This window comes from Rutilus rutilus (genome assembly GCF_951802725.1).
Source record: "Rutilus rutilus genome assembly, chromosome: 6".
Taxonomy (NCBI): Eukaryota; Metazoa; Chordata; class Actinopteri; order Cypriniformes; family Leuciscidae; genus Rutilus; species Rutilus rutilus.
Window position 1 is genome coordinate 27,429,095 of NC_140214.1, and position 22,001 is coordinate 27,451,095.

The 22,001-nt window shown below is 38.5% G+C and overlaps 1 protein-coding gene across 2 annotated transcripts in view; it reads left to right on the forward strand.

Annotated features, from left to right (window-relative positions):
• greb1l (GREB1 like retinoic acid receptor coactivator) overlaps positions 1-19,061 on the forward strand; it is a 49,275-nt gene extending 30,214 nt beyond the window's left edge. For both annotated transcript variants that reach the window (XM_084411433.1, XM_084411434.1), the window contains exons 9-34: positions 62-202; positions 364-489; positions 964-1,104; positions 1,809-1,994; positions 3,258-3,560; positions 4,110-4,238; positions 5,364-5,498; positions 5,647-5,844; positions 6,503-6,683; positions 6,780-6,969; positions 8,638-8,774; positions 8,900-9,239; positions 9,327-9,442; positions 10,217-10,467; positions 10,557-11,092; positions 11,994-12,096; positions 12,242-12,397; positions 12,502-12,647; positions 12,786-12,947; positions 14,207-14,411; positions 14,522-14,690; positions 14,781-14,987; positions 15,161-15,302; positions 16,182-16,382; positions 16,695-16,833; positions 18,773-19,061. In XM_084411433.1, the coding sequence (XP_084267559.1) occupies positions 62-202; positions 364-489; positions 964-1,104; positions 1,809-1,994; positions 3,258-3,560; positions 4,110-4,238; positions 5,364-5,498; positions 5,647-5,844; positions 6,503-6,683; positions 6,780-6,969; positions 8,638-8,774; positions 8,900-9,239; positions 9,327-9,442; positions 10,217-10,467; positions 10,557-11,092; positions 11,994-12,096; positions 12,242-12,397; positions 12,502-12,647; positions 12,786-12,947; positions 14,207-14,411; positions 14,522-14,690; positions 14,781-14,987; positions 15,161-15,302; positions 16,182-16,382; positions 16,695-16,833; positions 18,773-18,936 (4,904 nt within the window). In that variant the 3' untranslated portion in view covers positions 18,937-19,061. The remainder of the gene's footprint in view (positions 1-61; positions 203-363; positions 490-963; positions 1,105-1,808; positions 1,995-3,257; positions 3,561-4,109; positions 4,239-5,363; positions 5,499-5,646; positions 5,845-6,502; positions 6,684-6,779; positions 6,970-8,637; positions 8,775-8,899; positions 9,240-9,326; positions 9,443-10,216; positions 10,468-10,556; positions 11,093-11,993; positions 12,097-12,241; positions 12,398-12,501; positions 12,648-12,785; positions 12,948-14,206; positions 14,412-14,521; positions 14,691-14,780; positions 14,988-15,160; positions 15,303-16,181; positions 16,383-16,694; positions 16,834-18,772) is intronic.
• The last annotated feature ends 2,940 nt before the right edge of the window (positions 19,062-22,001 follow it).

The window sequence follows — 22,001 nt, forward strand, 5'->3', positions numbered from 1 at the left end:
GCATTTCTTCATATTTTCTTCCCACTGTTTCTTTAATTCCCAACATGCATTTGTTGTTCAGTTCCCACTGCCCTCCGAGTAAACGGTCTAACTAATGGTCTGAGTCTGGACGGGCGGTCCAGTCTACTGAGCCCCCCTCATACAAGCCCACTCGCCACACCTAATCATGGCTATAGGGCCACAGAACCTGGAGACAGTCCAGGTAAGCATTAAACCAGCCAATCACAATGCTGCCTCATGCATGTCATTAGTGGTCAAATCATCTGGATGATGCACAACAGCAATAGTCTATTTTAACTCATCAGATGTTTTTAGAAGGCATCTTCAAATGTTTACGCTATGCAATTTGCATTTTTTTTGCAGCATCCTCTGCTATGGCATCAGGTCCGCCCAAAAAGCGCCACCGTAGCTGGCACCCCGCCTCTCTAGTGCCCGTCCCAGCCACGGCTGTCCCTGTGCCTGCTATCCGACCGCTGACGTGCAGCTCTGGTGGGTCCGACCTAATCATACTCAGCCTTGTTATTTGTTGTTATTCTTTTTTTATGCTGGTTGTCTGCAGTCAGTTCATCCTATCTGTTTATGCGTGTCCCAGAGCAGGAAACAGCCTTGAATTTGATTACCTTTTTATTTGAACAAGTACCAAGGGACATGACATATTCCATCCACAAGGTTGATTTATTCATTGTTTCCATAAAAATAGGGGTGAAAGGTCATGCTAAATTAGTCCCTGAACTGTTTAGCAGCTTGAAGGGTTTATGCCTTGAAACAGCTGAAGGAGTGGAGCTTGGAGATCCTGTAACTTAGTTACCTTGTCCTCAGTATTGATTGGAGTGTCTCCGTTAACAAAGCTTGAGAGGCTGAAGAGATATGATTAGATTTCCACAATGGCTTGACAGCACATGCTATATGTTCCATAAAAAAATTTAAAAAACATACATTTAACGTTTTGCTTCTTCGTTCCAGGTTCTTTATTGTCCCTGTCCAATCAACAGCCTCCATCAGTGTCAGGGGTCATACAACCCCAACCAATCACAGCGGGAGAAACTGTCATAATTCCTGACAACCTTCTGAACTCCTCCGGGGTCCGGCCAGTCCTTCTCATTGGTTAGTGCTCTGTCTTCAAAACATTCTTCTAAAATGTTTTTAATTTATGAATTAATATTTTGATATTTTTTGTGGGCATAAAGCAAAAATGTCAGAGTGATGCAACTGTCCTAATATCATTATAAAAAGAATGAAATTCTTGAAAGGAAAATCTTATAAAGCAGGAAATCTATATCTTAAGTAGGCATCGTCCATTATTGTTATTTCTTAGTATTTCTTCTTCATTTTCTTTCTTCTTTTAATCTTAAGAAGGCATTATGGTCTATTATTATTATTATTATTATTTTTATAATATATTTTTAATACTGCTTTGTATAGTAATGAATCTACAATATCAGTAGGATTGATGCTTTATTATTATTTTTAGTAGTAGTAGTAGTAGTATAGTATATTTTGTAATAAAAACCACTTTGTAAAGTAGTAAATATCTTAAGTAGGCATGATTCTTATTTATGTTTTGCTTTTAAAGTAGTTCATCTACATCTTAAATGGGCATGGGCATTATTTCTTATTTCTGTTGATCTAGCATGATCTGAAATAAGAATTAATAATGCATGATATCTTCACATCCAGGCCAGTTTTACAGAAATGAGTTCATCACAGCAGCACACAGTATAACCAGATCTCTCTACTACTTCTTTGTCCCTAATAACTGTTTGGATGTGTGTGTGTGACCGCATGGTTTGTTTGAATATCTTCTCCAGGTCAAGGCACTTTACCGTACTTCTTTGGCAATGTGGGTGATCTGGTGGTGAGCCCCCTGCTGGTGAGCTGCTATAAGGGCAGAGAGCTCAATGAGAAGACCCTCGCCAGTCTGGGCATGTCAGCAAACCAGTTACTCACCACAGAGACCATGATACTGCTCACACTTCAATATCTTGCTCGACTTGGTAAATAATACTGAGATACCTATCAGAACACAGATAATCAATTTTGAAAATAAGTTTTAAAGGGGTCATGATATAAGAAATCAAATGTGCCTTCTTTGTCGTTTTGATTTTGTTTTTTAAATGAGGCATAGTGTAATGGAGAGTTCGCAAATAAACTTTCGTTGACAGATAAAACAGTCAGCTGTATCGGATCTGACAGCAGCTGCATCACAAACCATAAGTTAAATGATTTCATAATGCTTTGTCTTTAAAATGATGGTTTTATATGGATAATGTTTTCAAAACACTTACTCACATAGCGAGTGGGCATTGATACAGTTTCCTATGCAATGACGTTAGCCAATCATAACCGTGTCTGTTTACTGACAAGCCTTAAAGGAGCCATCCCTTAAAAACGAATCATTTCAGAGGGTCAGAATGAAGGTGTTCCCACTTATATATGTTTAGTTTTTTTGTGTGTGCAAAAAGCTTTATTAACATTATTTTTTTTAGTGTTGTGCATCAATATTCCACTCGTCAGTCAACAGAGAGTCGCTTTTTGTTACCTCCATGTCGAACTAACCTTATGCAAAGGACAGTGCTGTATAGAGCAATGGTGGCATGGAATTCTCTTCCGCAGTTTTTGATTTCGGGAATGAATGCAATGACTTTTCGTAAAAGATTGAGACTTTATTTATTTACATTAGAATAATTTTTTTTTTTTTTTTTTTTTTTATATGAATGTTTAAAGAGAGGGAAAACATTTGTGAAAAGTTATGAACCCTATAGTAGTAAGCTATAACTGTGTATTATCATAATGATAATGTAGAGCTGTTGTTTTTGTTGTTTTTATTGTTTTTAGTTTAGTACGTTTGTTGTATTGCTATGTATGAATGTGTGCACTCCATTTTTTGTCTGTATAATGTATTGTTTTATGCTATAAAATATATATATTTTGTTGAAGTCTATAGACCCCAGGAAGAATAGCTACTGCTCTTGCAGCAGCTAATGGGGATCTAAATAAACTAAACTAAACTAAAACATTATAAGTGAACCTCAAGGAATATATTAAAATAATAAAAAAAAACAAATCCATGTCATGACCCTTTAATGCATTAGTAACGTGAAATGATCAGTCTATCTTTTGTATATTTATGATGCATGGATAAGAGTGCACAGCTTGTTGAATACCTTATTTTAAATGCATCAAGATCAAGTATTATAGAAGAGCAATGAGTACTTGCTTTATAATGAATGTTATTTATTTTTCTGTCTTTAATGCAGGTACGGAGCAGATCCCGTTACGGGAAGAGTTTGAGCAGATCGTGCTGAAGGCCATGTTGTGCGGCCCGACCGGCCCTCCCATGTCGCCCTCCCAGCTGCCCTGGTTAGCTCGCATGGAGGCCAGTGTGTCAGGAGGCAGCGTTCAGGTGCTGGCCACCCACGGCTCCCTAGGTGAGGGCATCTCTGAGTCGCTGCGCTCTCTGAGTGAAACGCCACCGCAGCAGCAGCAGTGTCTGCCCAACTATGTGCTCATTATCTGCACCACCAAAAGTGGAGTAAATGAGTTCTGTGTGCTCGTGTTGGGTAAGTTCTGCTGCTCTCAGAGACTTCATTCTTAGTTCATAGTTTCATTTTTGTCCATTTATGAACTTTGCATCAGATAAGAATGCCATTTAAAGGGATAGTTCACCCAAAAATAACAATTCTGTCATCATTTACTCACCCTTATGTCGGTCCAAACCCATGTTCCGTTCATCTTCGGAACACAAAATTAAGATATTTTTAATGAAATCTGAGAGAAATCTGAAACTATTTGAGTAAATAATGACAGAATTTTCATGTTTGGGTGAACTATCCCTTTAAGGAGTTTACACAATGTCAGGTTGTGCATGAAAACGCATTCCATAAGCTGTAAGTTTTGTTGTTGTTGTTGTTGTTGTTATTGTCTTATATCGTTAGCCTCATAGCATAATTGCCTAAGTAATTTTTTGGCCAAATTGTGATATCTGCCTAACTTTACTGTCCTACCACTGCTGCAAAACTTGTCTTGTTTTCCAAAAACATTGAAATATGACTTAGGCAATTATGCTATGAGGCTAACGATATGTGAACATGTGCTGTTGTTTTTCTTAGGTAAATATCAGTCTCGGGCCTTGGCTGAGAGCATGCTCACTACAAATGAGTTTCTGAAGGAGATCAGCTACGAGCTCATCACAGGGAAAGTTAGTGTGCTTGCCTCACACTTCCAAAGCACCTCATTAGGTGAGTCTCAGCCCACAAATTTAGCGGAATCCATCACAGTTTTCATCAACTTATCAGTGTCCTCTCTTTAGAAATTAATTAAAAAATCTTGATGCAAGAAGCAATTTTGGGGTGAAGCACGCAAGTGGTCAGATATTTTAAGCTGGAGTAGATTTGTGTGGTCATTGCGCCCTCTCTGGTGATTTTAGGAAGTATTTGAAAGGCTATAAGTTGACCATAACTTAGGATGAGTTTCATGTTTTTGACCAAACGTAGCACGACCCAATGAATCAAGGAAAAAAACATGTTTCTAGACCACACTGTTCAAAATGTATAAACTGAAACGCAAGTAAAATTTTGGATTGTTGATGTTAGTCCAGTTATTGCACAGTGAAATGGACTCTTATCAGCTGTACATTGCCGTTCAAAAGTTTGAGGTCGGTAAGATTTATTAATGTTTTTGAAAGAATACGCTCTATGCACGAAAATTCATTTTCTCAAAAACGGAGACAACGATTTTAGAAACCAATTCGCTAGTCGGATTTCGCATGATATGAGAGAATATTCACCCTCAAAGTTGTTGATGCAGCTCGAAATATATCATTTAAAGCCCTTCTTTTTCTTACTCTTAGGTGTGACAGCTAACTGCCTCACAATATTGTTAACATCATTCAGGTTAACCGCTGGAAGTTCTTGTAAACAGCGAGTGTAATTTACCATTATCTCCACCGAATGCAAACGGCTTCCAACGCAGTCACCGGATGTAACTGGGCGGGCTGAGACACAACGCGGAAGCGATCGTGCATAGAGCCTATTCTCTTATGTCCACCAAGGCTGCATTTATTTGATCAAAAATAGAGTAATATTGTGGAATATTATTGCAATATTTTAAAATGTAATTTATTCCTGTGCATTTTCAACAGTCATTGCAGTGAAATCATTCTAATATGCTGATTTGGTGCTAAAAAAAAAAACATTTCTTTATTATTATCAAATAGTTGTGCTACTTGATATTTTTGTAGAAACCATTATACGTTTTTTCAGGATTCTTTGAGAAATGTTTTGTTAGTTTTGACCTCGAACTTTTGAAAGGGAGTATGTGTATGTGACTTCTTTATTCATTTCAAATTGATTGTGGTGTTACAGGCGACAACATGGACAAACAGCTGGTTCGGTACCAGCGTAAACGCAAAGACCGGGTGGTTCAGCCCTTTCAGGGACATCTCACTGAATACATCCACTCACAAGAGGCTGCAGCCATGGTACCAGAATCAGGGCCAGGTGAGCCTTTGCTCTCTCCCTATGTCTCAGACTACTCATTTGGTCGTCCACATTCAATGGGCGACCAAATGAATGTTTGACTCATTTGTGCTTTCATCTGGACTCTGAAATCTTGGAAATGCCGCTTGACTTTTGATGTGTGTTACAGATCTTCTGAGTGATGGCTTTCAGATACACCCTCCTCAGCTGAGCATTGCACGCAGCCTTTTGTCGCAGGTGTGTGCTATCGCTGACTCAGGGAGCCAGAGCTTAGATCTGGGCCGCTTCTGCAAGGTAGACTTCCTGATTCTGGTGCCGCCCTCCCACGTCCTGGTTCACCAAACCGTCCAGCGAATACGACTATCAGGTACGTCACAGCAGAAGAGACCAGATAGCCGATTTTACCTCTTTCCCCGCCAACGTTTTTTTTCTTTGTCAGCTTTTTTGATCCTTTTCACAAAGATTTCTGAACAATCTGAACATTCAATATGTCAAAATAAAGAACAGAGAATCTGCTTTTAAACAAGAAAACCGATTTCAGCTTCATTAATTTTTTTATCAACACTTGAATGTTTCATAAAAAAGCAACATTTTCAAAAAGCTGAGAAAATCGAGTTTTTGTCAAAGACTTCATCCGGATCGGATTAAGAACACCCCCAAAGCTTCACAGTCATGTACCTCTTCCTGGATCGACATTTCATTCGGTAACGTTAGGCATTTTTGATTTATATGTTGTTGAATGTTTGATAATTGCATTAGCTCATATCACGCACCTTACCGAATAACAGTGAAAACTGTTGGAAAAACTCCTTAATGGCAGGGAAGCCTTGTGTCATAAATGACAGAAAATCTCGTCAATGGTCGGTAAAGAGTTAAGCAATATTCAACTTGTTTTCAATGTCAAGAGTTTTAAAAAAAAAAAACATTGAAAGAACATTTTCAAAAACCTTGCCAGAAAATGTAATATGATGAAAGAGTCATTGCAATAATATTGTACATTGTTGTTGTCCTTGTGTCTTTGCTAGGCGTCCTGATAGATCTGGGTATAGAGGACGCTTCATTTATCCTACAGAAGTCTGACAAGTATGTGGTGCGTCTGGACGCGGAGGTCCACACAAAAATGGAGGCCTTCATGAGGAAGGTCAAGCAGAACCCTTATACGCTCTTCGTCCTTATTCACGACAACTCGCACGTCGACCTGACCAGGTGAGAAACACAACTACGTGGTTTGTAATAAGATCTGTCAGAAACGTCACTGACAACATCTTAAGACCTCTTGTCTTTATTCTCTCTCTCCGCCAGCGCTCTGTCAGGGTCGGTTTGTCACGGGGAGCTGCAGGGATTGGCCGACCGCGTGGTGAACTGTCCAGAGGTTCTGGGAGCAATAAACTTGCTGGTGCTGCAGGTCAGCTGCTTCCCGTTCACCCTGCAGAGCCGCCAGTCACGCATCAGTACCCAGAATGAAGTGCACTGGCCCAATACTGAGAACCTGGTGAGTTTCACTGACGATCTGTTAAGATCTGTTAAGGAATTTATGGAGGAGAGATAAGATTTCAGTAAAGCAGTAAAGTGTATATGCATACATTACCGTTGAAAAGTTTGCGGTCAGTAAGATTAAAAAGTATAGAATTCTGTAGGGATGAAAAGATCAAAAGTGACAGTAAAGACATTTATAGTGTTACAAAAGATTTCTATTTCAAATAAATGCTGTTCTTTTGAATCAAAAGATTCTGATTTTTTTTTTTTTTGTGTGGTTTTCACAAAAACATAAAGCAGCTCAACTGTTTTCAACACTGATAATAATAATAAATGTTTCCTGAGCAGCAAATCATCTTATTAGAATGATTTCTGAAGGATCATGTGACACTGAAGACTGGAGTAATGATGCTGAAAATTCAGCTTTGCAATCACAATTTTTTTTAATTAGGGGTTCAAGCATGAAATGCTGAAACCCTATTGTAATTGTAAGGATTCGTAAAACGCATCGTGCAGGCCAAACCGTAAGGCCTAGAGACGTGAAACCTGGCCAGATGGTAGCCCATAGGTGGCGCTACAACAACCAAAATTACAAAATCGCTCAAGGCGGACAAAATGGCTATCTCCAAATTCGATTTAGGCAGGAAAAATTTTCCACTATGTCACATTTTGTCCAAAACCTACTTTTGCGAACTAATCCCTGGTTTTTGGCCCGATCGGAACCAGACCAGTCTAGGACAATTATCTGGACTCTCCAGATCAATAATTATCGGAAAAAAAAAAGTTGAACTTTTGCATTTGGGTGGCTGTAACAGGGTCATTTAGAAAAGGGGCGTGACAAAATACACTAAAAAGCCTATAAATCCCAAATGTAAACTCAGAACTTCACCAAAATTGATGAGCATATGTGTCATAACATCATTAACAAGCATGCAAAATTTCATGGAGATCGGACCATAGGTTGCGCTATAACTGTTAAAAAGCTTTAAAACCATATATTTCCTATGGTATATTGCCTGTATTGGCTGTAAATGGTCTTTTCCATCTATTATGTCAGTGGTTTCATGCTTACTAAATAAAACTTAGTAACTTTTGATGCTTTTGTGCTTAAAGGCCTTAAAGGCCTTAAATGCTTGAACCCCGATAAATGCTGCTTGCAGCTTTAATTATATATTAAAATCGAAAACAGTTATTGGTCAATCAGTATGTTTTTTTTTCTCAATAACTGATATTGAAACGTTTATATTTCATGCCCCAATCTTAAATATGTTTACATACATATTTGTTACGTTTTTTTTTTTTTGGTATTTTCGTAAAGGGTAAAAAGTGGCCATTAACGTTTACATTTCTTCACTCTTGATGCCTTTCCAGCACATTCTGTGCTCTGTGGTGCAGATTAGATCTCAGGAATTTTAGAAGCAAATTACAACACTCTTAAAAAATAAATCTTTACTTTAGCAGCTTTTATCATAATTCACATAATCGGTTAAGCAACTCGCAGATAAATCATTTATTTAACACATTGCGGTATGATATTAATTCCCATTCATCAGATACATTATCGTTGTAATTCATAGATGCATTAACAGCATCTTCAAGCAAGAGCTAAGTAAATCGAGAACACCATTGTTTGTGATTGTGCTCAGTAAACTAAAATGATCATTTTTCTGTTTTCATGTAACAGCAGGGTGAGGCTTCTCCTAAGGACCTTGTCTACTTTGGGCTGAAGGACTACAGCAAGTCCCTACAGTGGGGAGTGGCAAGTCCAATCCTTCGCTGTGACGACGCCTTCGAGCGGATGGTCAAAACCCTGCTGCAGAGGTCAGTCCGTTTTTACAACAAAATGGGAATTTAAAGTGAATTACCTTCCCTTTTAACTGCACGTTACACTGTAAACATGTCATTGTAGAACCACGTTCAAGTTTATCCCTCCTCATTGTTTTCAGGCACCCGCATTTGCACAGTATGGTGATCCGCAGCTACCTGTTGATCCAGCAGTACACAGAGGCTCTGATGGCCCTCACAGCGGCCCCCTCACTGCGGGATCACGTGACCCCTCAGACGCTCGCCATGGTGGAGGATCTGCTGAGCGTGCCGGGCCGCAGCAGGCACGGGTGCGGGCACATGCTGCTGGTGCGCGTGCCCTCACTGCAGCTGGCACGGCTGGCGCAGGAGCGGCTGGAAGAGGCCCGGGACAAGCTGGGGCTACAGTACCGGTTTGCAGTGCTGCTGGGAAGCCCTGCTGCGGAGATCAGCCTGCCCGTCCACTTCTGTGCCCGCCTGCGGGTAAGAACCAGATCCCCTCATGCTCCTTCAAAATCTGCTCTCGGAAGCTCCAAAAGTAATATGGAATAAATAATATGTGCATTTCAGGCTTGGAGGGGCTGTAAAAATGAAGAGTGGGTCCCGCAAACATATGAAGATCTGGAAGGACTTCCATGCATTGTCATCCTCACAGGAAAAGATCCTCTGGGAGAGACCTTCCCAAGGTATTCCATGCCAACACACGCACACATATAAATCCTGAAAAAAAAAAAAATGTATCACAGTTTTAACAAAAATATTAAGCAGCACAACTGTTTTCAATGTTAATAATGTAAGAAACATTTCTTGAGCCTCAAACCAGCATATATATTTTTTTTTTACTTTTGTTAAATTGGTCTTAAAAAAAATGAACACAAATAACAATTATCTAAATAAAAATATTTTATTTATTGTAAAAATATTATTTATTTTTAAATTTATAATAAAAATGCATTTTTCATTAATTACATGGCTCTACTCGAAAGCAAACCTGAAGTTTTACATGAAAAACTGCAACCTTGAAACCTGGCAGTCTCCTCAGGCTTGATTCAGGTGGCAGATATCTAGTTCAAATATGAGAGAGATATTAATATTATCTGACATTACACGATGACCTGGATAAATGAAATGATGCACAGTGCATTCCAGTCTTTTGGCTCCCTTTTTATTGTTAAAAAGAGCACCACCTTGTGGTTACTACAGTTGTTACAGCCACATTTCTAAATTGTGATGTTGGATTGAAATACAAAGAAAATCTTTCAGGATATTTTCGAACCTCTTTCCCTGTAATTTCATTTAACGGTCCAGTAGCATTATTCCAATACATGTTTGACTTTTTTCAAGATCCTGCACTATCCAAAAGATCAAATAAGATTCTACTGGATAAACTAAACTGCAGTATTTTTGACTTCTGAAGGGTCGCATGCAGATTGAGCATGTTTGTGTGTGATTTTGTTCAGGTCACTGAAGTACTGTGACTTGCGGCTGATTGACTCCAGCTACCTGACACGCACAGCACTGGAACAGGAAGTGGGTTTGGCCTGCTCGTATGTGACACGCAGAGTAATACCTGAGACGAAAACTGCAGCGAGTAGAGAAGAGAGGCCGAGAGATGAAGAGAGGAGCTCAGGAGAAACGGCAGAACATGACGATCTCCATATGGAGCTGGAAAGACCACCCAGCAACGCCAGTGCTGCAACCAGGACCTCTGGTGAGTGACACTGGAAACAAGTTGAGCCTGATTCTTGTCTTGTGTGGTCCTCATATAACTCATAAAATCTTCTCTTATCTAATCTTCAGGCTCTACCACAGAAAATGGCGTCAGTTCTTCAAGTGTACTCGACAAATCCGCCTCGCACAGCGACCCGTCTGGTAGCAGAAATGTAATGGACTCTTGCACCTCTCCTATTCGCTTCAAACAGGAGTGTGACTCCCAGGCAGCCTCCTCTTCCGCCACGTCCTCGTTCTCCTCTGCCTCCTCATCCTCTTCCTCGTCCTCCTCCTCCTCTCCGGCAGCTCAGAGACCGAGCCAGTCCACGCAGGCTCCACGTGAGTGTAACAGGACGCAGGTCTTCCCCCGGACGGCGGTTCTCTCACGGGCGGCGTACGCCCTGCTGGCCCCTGAGACGCTGGGTCAGCCCAGTTCAGCATCTCTGCTGCCTCATGGTGATGTGGCGTGGAGCAGTCCGCTCAGACCGCCTGTTCCTCACGGTCTCGGCGGAGCAGAGCAGTCCCTCTACTATCGCCAGTGGACCACAGCCAGGCAGCACCATGCGGATTACGAAGTGCCGGCTGCGCCCCATCCCAGAAGACTGCTGCTGAGTGGGCCACCACAGGTGAGAAGTAGCTTACATAGGGTTAAAAGGTGGTTTAATTGGTGGTTTTTATTAAGGCTGTCATCACTATTACTGGTACTATGGCGTTTTATAACAACAAAGTGAACAAAAATACATGTAGAAAATCTGACAAATTTAAAATGATATGTAAAGTTAAAAATAAAAAAAGAGTTAAAATATACAACATACACATTTTAAATGCACAAAATATGCAAAAATAGTTAAAAAGCTACATATTAAAAGTTGTTCAAAATCAAATATATTCAATACACAGTGAAAATACAGAAAATATACAAAATAGTTTAAAAGCTAAATATAAAAAAAGTTTTAATATACAGAATACACAATTAAAATACACAAAATGTATAAAATAGTTAAAAAGCTAAACATTTATCTATAAAAATCTATTAATCTATGAAATATAGTTAAAATATACAAAATACACAGGTGAAGTAGACAAAATATACAATAATTTTACATTTTAAAAATGTAAAAGATTAAGTGTTTAAAACATTGTTTAAATATAAACTTAAACAAAATATATATACTGTATAAAAAATGACTAATTAAATATTTATTAAAAAAATAAATACACAATAATACAAAATACACAGACAAAATATTCAAAATTATCTTACCTTATTCTTATTCTTAGTAGTGGTCAAAAGTGATATTTAATTTAGAATGCACAAAATATTTTAGCATTTAAAATTAGTTTAAACATTAAGTATTAACATTTTAAGAAAAGGTACAAATATGCAAAAATACACAAAATACAAAAACTAATTAGAGGCAAAGTCTGTTGTTAAGCCACGCCCATTTACAATGACCTCTGTTTCATGCTAATTGTCCTCTTTGCCGAGCATCCAGTTTCTCATTCTCCATTTTGGCTCTGATTTAGGTCGGAAAGACAGGTGCGTATCTGCAGTTTCTTCGAATTCTGTTCCGGATGCTGATTCGCCTTCTGGAGGTGGACGTGTATGATGAAGAAGAGCTGGAGGAGGGTACGCTTCCTTTTCCTTTTTTCCCCAGCCATTCTCCATGCTTCTAAATACAGCTCTATTTTTATCCACACAGAGAATAAAACACTTTATTGAAACACTTCACCCGATCATCCCTCTCTTGATGACCTTGAATTTATTTCTCTAGACGTGCAAGACAAATCAAAGTTCCCCCCTGCTAGTGGACTGCAGTGGCCTGACGTGGAGGACATCCACAAACTGCCATTTGACCTCTACCCCCGTGACCACAAGTTCAGTTATGCCAGTCCAGTGTATGCAGACAGGATGCCAAAGCCCCTGAACGGTATTGAACTTCTCTTTTATTATGGTGTGCCTTGTTTCAAAGCAGCTTGAAAATATTGTACAAGTATGTTTATGTGCTGTTTTTCATCTGCACATGAAACACAGGGGTTAAAATAGAAAGAGTAGAGTCAGAAGATGAGCCACCGAAGAGAAACACAGTGTCTGTAAGACTCAGCCTGTTTGCGGCCCACAATGCATTTCACCACTGTGAGCAGTGCCACCATTACAGCGAGCCTGCTCCTGCCGCTCAGGTGAGGACATATCCGATCGATCATGTGATGCATCAACATATATTTACATATTTTTACATAAAATGATGGATCATAAAGTAATAGCATGTCTATAAAGATATATGGCTGTAGTAAGATGTTCTGCGTGTCTGATTCTAGCTGTCCGAATGCACCTTCCATGCCTTCACATTCTGCTCATCCATGCTGGGAGAGGAAGTCCAGCTGCACTTTATCATTCCTAAAGCCAGAGAGCCTCATTTTGTCTTCAGCCAGCAGGGCAGTCACTTAGAGAGCATGCGGCTCCCACTGCTCTCAGACAAGGTGAGAGACACACGCTTAGTGCACTTATTAAAGAGGAGCGGGACAAATAACACAGAACAAAACAATAGCCTTTTTGCCGTTTGTTTAGTCGCTTAAATCAAAAATTTAAATTCTGTCATTTACTCACCCTCATGTTTGTTGTTAAAAACCTGTGTGCTGTTTTTTCGGTGAGTTGAAATCTGCCAAGCTCCAAAAATGACAATTAAAAATAAAAATAAAATAAAAACTCCGTAGAAATATTGCATATGACTTGTTCTGTCTTGTGAAATCATATGAGCATATATATGATTACATATGGCCAAGTAAATGATGACAGAATTCAAATTTTTGTGTGAATTGTCCCTTTAAGGGGTGCAAGCTAATATATATATTTTATATATACAGTATATAATATTATTATTAGTAAGACAAGTGAATGCCCCCCAAAATAGCTATGATTATATATATACATACATAGAAATACCATAAAAATACAGCAATACAGTAAAACAGAAATATTATCAACTATTATCCAATATTTTTCCAATTTAAACTAACTGTTTTATATTTTAATATACTTTAAAATTGAATTTATTACTGTGATGGCAAAGTAAATTTTTTTAGTATATATATATATATATATATATATATATATGTATAAAAATATCAACTTTACCATCATATATATGGCATATATATATGTGTGTGTGTATACAGTGCATATAGTATATATACATTATTATTATTAAGACAAGTGTATGCCCACCAAAATAGCTATGAATAGGTAAATGGCTATAATCATAATTAGCAAATAATATTTAAATAATCATGTAATAATTTGCATAATCATAGATAACAAAAAAGGTAGCTTATGCCTAACAAATATAGATAAATACATCTGAACAGTGGACACAAGATACAATTCAAAGACAGACATAAACAGAGATTTTAAAAATAATATTTACCATTTACTATTACTGTTTATTATTATTTATTACTACTAATATTTACTATTTAATATTTACTAAATGCCACAAAATGAAAGCCACAAAACTGACCAGCATCAGCTGTCTGTTATACTGTATTTATACCCCGTGCATTCAAGGTCAGTACAAAATAAATTTAGAAATACATCCTGATGTAAGGAACACCTGGATACCTGAGCAATGCACAAAATTCTGTGTTTGCTGAGTCATCACTCCCGTTTTTTTTTTTACATTGTTTTCTGAACATATTGCACAAGTCTTAAAGTGACTATACTGCTCTGTTTGCCGACTCAGGAGTCTGGCTTGCTGAAAAGTCCAATCTTCACACCCACAACGGGCCGCCAGGAGCACGGGCTTCTCAACATCTACCATGCCATGGAGGGAGCCGAGCACCTGCACATTCTGGTGGTCAAGCAGTATGAAATGCCCCTCTACAGGAAATACTGGCCCAACCACATCCTTCTAGTGCTGCCCGCCATGTTCAACAACTCAGGAGTGGGTGAGTATCGGTCACAGCTGCGTTTCTTCTTTGTACTGGAAAATTCAGCTTGTCTATAACACACACGGTTCCTTCCTTTTGTGATTGATGGTTTTTATGTGATGTTTCAGGAGCGGCTCGATTCATGATCAAGGAACTGTCCTACCACAACCTGGAGCTGGAGAGGAACAGGCAAGAGGAGCAGGGCGTCAAACGACAGGACGTGTGGCCCTTCATAGTTATGATGGATGACTCCTGCGTCCTGTGGAACGCCCATCAGCCTGGACCTGAGGGCAACAGGTATGGAATGATGGATGGATCCATGTACGGATTTGTTAATTAGAATGTCTTCGTTGTCTAACATCCATGGATTCTCTGCCTCTCCCTCAGTGAGGTGATGAACGTGTCACTGAAGAGCGTCCTACAGCACATGGAGGACACTCCTAAGATCTCTCTGTATGCCATGTGTGGCCTGCGGAAATGGAGCAGCAGCTTGTCTTCTCAAGCTCCCACAAGCCCTTTCTCTCGCTGTCACCTGCACGACCTCATCATGCTGAACGTTGACCTCACTCAGAACGTCCAGTACGACCTCAACCGGTGAGTGTTTGCATTCTGAGGGCAAAGAGCATGTAGTTCTTGAGTACTAACATATCGTTTTTTTTTTGTTGCTTTTGCTAACTAAGGAGAATTTTTGCGTGTTTCTTGTTGTGAATTATAACAACAAGTAGAGCCTAACACTCTGAACTGAACGTGTGTGTGTGTGTATGTAGGTTCACATGTGAAGAGGTGGACTTCAACCTGAGGGCGAACAGCAGTGGTCTTCTGCTCTGTCGGTTCAATCACTTCAGCATCATGAAGAAACACATCCCCATCGGAGGACATAAAGACTTCCTCATCAAGCCCAAACTTATGGTGAGCTTCATAATATCCCTTCAGAACAGAAAGGCCACTTCAAACTTATATTACATACAAAACACTAATATTAGCTTGTTAGCGTTAGAGTTAATGGTAACTGCAGTTACATTATACGTTCACTAGTGGACGCTACAAAACCATTTGTCATTTTGTTGCTGCCATTTTGAACATGCCAACTTAAAACAATTCACATTAATATCTCCCTAAAATTTACATTCACAATGTTTGCCTACATTTCTATAATTAAATATAGGTTTGTAAATCAGTGTAATGTATTATATTACACTACCATTGGCTCAGTAAGATTTTTTTTTAAAGAAAGGAATACTTTTATTTAGCAAAGATGCATTAAATTGATCAAAAGTGACAGTAAAGACAGTAAAGTATCCTGGGAAAAATGTATCACGGTTTCCTCAGAAATATGAAGCAGAACAACTGTTTTCAACATTGATAATAATAAGAAATGTGCAGAAATATGCAGTAAATCATCATATCAGAATGATTTCTGAAGGATCATTTGACACTGATGAGTAATAATGCTGAAAATTCAGCTTTGCATCACAGGAATAAATGACATTTTAAAATATATTCAAATAGAAAACACTTATTTTAAATTGCAATAATATTTCACAATATTACTGTATTTACTGAATGTTGATCAAATAAATCCATCCTTGGTGAGCAGAGGCATCAAATATTTAAAAAATCTTACCAACCCCAAACATTTGGATGTTAGTGTGTATATTATATTATATTATAATTTTTTATTTGTCACATTTTGTGGGGTTTAAAAACAGTTGTTTATGCAGAACAGTACCATTGTAAGAGACTAACAGCTCTATAACAACCTCTTCCTCCTCGTCTCTTTCCCTGCAGAGGATTGAGACCCCGGTGCATGTGTGTGCATCTCAGTATGTGTGCGCTCCGGACAGTGAACACACACTTCTGTCTGCGCCGGCTCAGTTCCTGCTGGAGAAGTTTCTGCAGTCCTGCAGCCACCGTCTCTTTCCTCTGGCCCGCTGTAACAGCGCTAACCCCGTGCTGTCCATAGATGGCTACCTCAACCTCGGCCCCGAGGTAAAAATATCAGTTCGGGGTCTCACACTTCAAGGGCTTGTTCTCCCAAAAATGAACATGTTTTGATTAATTACTTGCCTAAATATCACACCAAACCTGTGTGCTGTTTTTTTCTTTCTTTCATAAAACACAAAAGGAGAACTTTTGAAGAAAGTTCATGCCGCTCTTTTTCATAAAACAACAGTTAACTATGAACGAATAAGCATTGACTGGTCAGGAAATGAAAAGAATGAATTGGAGATGCACTATTGACTGAAAGCAGATTCTGGTGAGCATAGTAGTTCAGTTGTCGTGTTTTCTTTGTGTTTACAGATTCAGGTGTGTTACGTGAGCTCGCGGCCTCACTCTGTGAATGTGGATCATCAATGCGTGGTCTTCAGTGGGCTGCTGCTCTACTTGTGTGACTCCTTTGTCGTTTCAAGCCTCCTGAAGAAATTCAACTTCCTCAAAGGTGAGGCTGGGTTCCTTACAACTGGAATATACCAAATATTATAAAGATTAAAGTGCCCCTATTATGCTACTTTAAAGGTTCCTAATTTTGTTTTGAAGGTCTCCCACAACAAGTTTACATGCATCAAAGGTCAAAAAACACTTTAATTTTCTCATATTATACATTGCACATCATCACATTTTCAATTATTCTGAAACGACTCGTCCGAAGATTCAGTCTCTCTAAATCCCTCCTTTCCGCGAGCTACTCTGCTGTGATTGGTCAGATGGGCCAGTCTGTTGTGATTGGTCTACTGGTTACAGCGCGTGTTGGAAACAGCAACCATTATCATAACTGAATTTCAGCTCCGGGGGCTTCTTTCTGAAGCTCAGCGATTGTACACGCTGTAAAGACACTAACAATGGCGTCGATTTTACCATATCAAAGCGAGCACAAGCGAACACTGGAAGAACTAGTTATTCAACCCGAACCTCCATCGCAAGGATGACTCGAGCAGGACGTTTCTCAGTGATACGCTACTCAGTTTGAGGTACATTATGAGATGTTGCAACTGTAATTCCTCACCATCAGCATTAACAAGTGCATGTCCATCAACAAACTGTTGTGTATATTTCAAATTTTAACCGTATCAATATCAGCGCATATGTTAGCCGAACACTGCGCTGATGTAACAAACGCTTGTGAAACAAATCTTGCTCCATCCTTTTACTCTTTACTCAAAGTAGTAAGAACGACAGACAATATGCATTAATAGACAATTTTAGGTAATAGTGGCCCACAGCTGATTTTCAGAAGTATTTCAGTAAGACAGTAATAACGTGAGTTAGCCGATTAGCCGGAAACTTTGTATTTTGAACACTCGTTAGAAAATATTTACATCAATAATTGTTCATACTTACAGGTTGTGTAACCATATTTCAAGAGCAAGCGTTTTTGCGAATCCCGCGTTGAACTCCGAGATTTGAGAAGCAGTCGACAGTAAAACGACATTTGAGGACTGGACAAGTTGTTCGCGGGCGGACAACGTGCACCATAGGCGGGCGTTATGCAAATGTCTTGTCTCGTGACGTAGAACCGTCACGCATTGAGATTGGAATTACTGACGACTCGTTTAGGCGGTTCTGAGTCGATTCTTTCTTTTGGGAGACAATAACTTTATTTATCGTGCACTTTCGACTTAACAACGTTGCAGAACGTTTACATTCACAAACAGCGATATTAAACACTACATGAAAGGGAATATTCAAAAAACCATAATAGGGGCACTTTAACTATTTAAAAAAAATAACAAAAGCACCAACATACACTAACATTCAAAAGTTAAATCTTTTTGAAAAGTCTTTTATGCTCACCAAGGCTACATTTATTTTTTCCCCAAAATACAGGAAAAACGGTAATATTGTAAAATAATATTACAACTTAAAATTGGCGTTTTCTATTTGAATATATTTTCAAATGTACTTTTTCCTGTGATGGCGAAGCTGAATTTTCAGCATCATTACTCCAGTCTTCAGTGTCACATGATACTTCAGAAATCATTCTAATATGATGATTTAATGCTTAATGCTTATTATTACTATAAATGTTTGCTGAATAATAATATTGTGGAAACCATGATACCTTTTTTTCCAGGATTCTTTGATGAATACAAAACGTTCAAAAGAACAGCATTTATTTAAAATAGAAATATTTTGTAACATTATAAATGTCTTTACCGTCACTTTTGATCAATTGAATGCATCTTTGCTAAAGTATTCATTTCTTTCACAAAAAAGTAAAAACATCTTATTGACCCCAAACCTTTGAACGGTAGTCTCTAATTTTCAAATTTCAAACACAAATAAAAATTCAGAGCTGTTATAACAATAGTAGCACACCTCTCTAAGCATGATGAGGTCCTATAAGCTTTAAATCATTATTTGTTTCACTCATCTTGCAGGCGCCACACTGTGTGTGATCTGTCAGGACCGGAGCTCCTTGCGTCAGACTATTGTGCGTTTGGAGCTGGAGGATGAGTGGCAGTTTCGTTTGCGAGATGAGTTTCAGACGGCCAACTGCAGCGAGGACCGTCCCCTCTACTTCCTCACAGGCCGCCATATCTAATCTCCACATCTCCATTTCCCATCAACTGTTAGCCACAGAGAAGATGTTTTTCAGCATCTTAACTCTCGAACTGCTTATAAAGAGAATAAGTCGGCACCCTCCAGTCGGCACTACCTCGGACAACGTTTGAGGATAGATACTCTAATGACAGATACTGTGCTGGATACAGATGTTGTGCTTTTGCCTCGTGTGTTTTCCCTCTTTTTACATTTTGAAAAAGCTTTCAGAGCATTGTTTGTTGGTGATTTTGCGTGTCCTAACACGCAAGGACAATGCGAAGGACATCATTAGAAATGTCCTTCTATATATATATATATATATATATATATATATATATATATAATCTCAGGGTTTTTTGTCTCAAGACAAAAGGACTTACTACTGCTCTTCTTTCTTTTTGCCTGCTTAATGTAGTTCTCATCATCAACGCCATCTACCATCCTCAAGATGGAAGCTCACACGACAACACATGCTTTTAGGTGTGTAGTCTTGGGAGAATTTCATTGGGTAATCCCAACCCATGTGAAAAGACTAAAAATCTTGCCAAAGATATTACCTGACGTAATCCAAAAAACCCATTCCTTGCTTCTCAGAGTTGTCGATCGTTCAAAGTTCGGATGTTTCAATGAACCGACAAAGTTCACTTACTGATATCAACATTCTTTATATCTAAAGAAATCTATTTATGATCTTCACGATTCCAGCCCGCAACAGCCGATGTGTGCTGGTGTTCATGATTGTAAACGCCGGTTGGTACATGCCTGACGTATTAACCAAATCATTATGCTTTAACTGAGGTCACTGAGTTAAAAGGTCATTATTAATCATCATATTTCATCGAAACGTTCCTTATTTTGAAGTAGATGGGAATGTTTTGGAGTTGCACACTGTAAATGCCTTAAGATGACGACACAATCCCAAACTCCACTCCAAAAGAGACAATTTAAATCAGTGAAACAGGAAAGACAATGCCCATTTTTTAAGAATGGCTAACTAGCTAGCTAGCTTATATGGTATGTCTGAGAATATGAATGTTCAGAAATGGTTTATGACTGTTTGGATGTTAAAAGAAAAAAGCTTTGTTTACATTTTAAGAAATGCCGATATTAATATATATGACAGACTTTTTTGTCGCTTTGGATTCTGGCTAGTTTACTGAAGAGTCACTTTGAGCCTCATGTGTCACAGTTCAAATGCATTCTTTTATTTTTCCATGGCACAAAGAATCTACCTAGGACCCATTAGTTTCTGTTTCGGGTGATTTATTTAAAATTAGAAAAATGGATCCCTTTTTCGAGGGATTGTTTTATTTATTGAACAAGCTTCTTGGACTGATAATCATTGAAATATCAGGAATGTCTTGCTAGGTCAAGTCCTTGAATTAGTCATCAAAAGCTTTGCACACTTCCATTGAAACTATGTATAGACGATGTATTAGAAATGAACTGATGTAACCCGACGGGGGAAAAAAAGTATATGGTTTACATTATTTGTGTTTAGTAAAAAAAAAATGCATCAGGTCCAATAATGATACTGATTGTAACGATGAAGAAAGCCAAATACCCACTGGACAACCTTTAGAATGTGTCTCATTTGTAGATAATTTGATGTGCACATAAATTATGCAATTTGCTTCTCACAATCTTTGCATCTTTCCTGTCAGCTGTGAATATTCTGAACATATGTAGCACCAAACCATTTGAAATCTTCTACCTCATGATCTACTGGCCGGATTTGGTTTAGTAAGCATTTGATTTCAGAAACATGTTCTTATTGCTGTTGAGATAAATGAATGTAATAAAGTGTTATCATCAATCTTATTCTGTTTGTGTAAGTCTTTCAGACAAAAATGTAGAAAGCTCAACTATTAATGTGACCTTCTCAACCGTATATGATGTTCTTCTTGTGGACTGATGTGAGACAGTTAAATCAAATGACAAAATAGAATTTCTAAATAATCTAGAGTTCCGATCCTCGAATTTGATTGGCTGAGCGATGTTAATAGATCACTAACCGCAGTACTGGGACTTATCACTTTTTCACTCCGATTGATTGTGCGTTCCAGACAGACTTGTGTTTCTATTTCTGCAGGTTATATAATATTCACGTACACTATTCAAAGCCATTTTGTTGTATAAATAGTGAATAGTGTGTTCGTATTGAAAATTTAAACAAGAAAAATAGTGAACTCAGATTTAACCACTGTAGTCACTTGGACTATTTTAACGATGTCTTTACTACCTTTCTGGGCCTTGAAAGTGGTGATTACATTGCAGTCTATGGCTGGTTCAGAAAGCTCTCAGATTTAATCAAAAATATCTTCATTTGTGTTCTGAAGAAAGTTCTTATGGGTTTGAAACGACATGAGGGTGAGTAATTAATGACAGAATACAATTTTTGGTCGAACTAACCCTTTTAAGGGGTCGTTCCATTTGATCATCTTGCCAACATTATGGGAATGTTAGGTTCGAACATTCTAAAAAACACGTGCAACTAAAATATACGTGTAGAAACATTTTTGTGCAAACATTTTGAGAACATTATTAAGGACAAAATAACTCTGAACGAACGTACTATGAACATTTCTGGAAGAATGTTTGCTCATAACTTTGGGAGAGCCTTGCTAGAACTTTAGCGTTCCCTGTTAGCCGAGTCACCTTTGCATCCCTCGCGTGGAATTCCGGATATCACTGATTGCTGTTGAGATGACTGCATTTCACGTGCAGAATGTATTTCACCTGCAGTGTGACCGCACCCGAAATGTCAAAACGTTACTCATATTAACTTTTTTGTTGTATAAATGGAACGGAAGAACAACATGTGATATATTTCTTATAGCCTAATCATAATAATGCAATGCAGTAATACCTGACTGTGTTTTTCTATTGATTTTAATTGGTTTATAATGCCCATCTGGCAGCTTACATAACAAAGTTCTACATATGGTGTCAAATCATCAACCAATAATGAACCTTGTATACAGTCACCTCTGCCCTAAATATTGTGGGACTCTGTATAAAATCAGACCACAGTTCAACCCAAGAGGCAATGAACTTTAACCATAT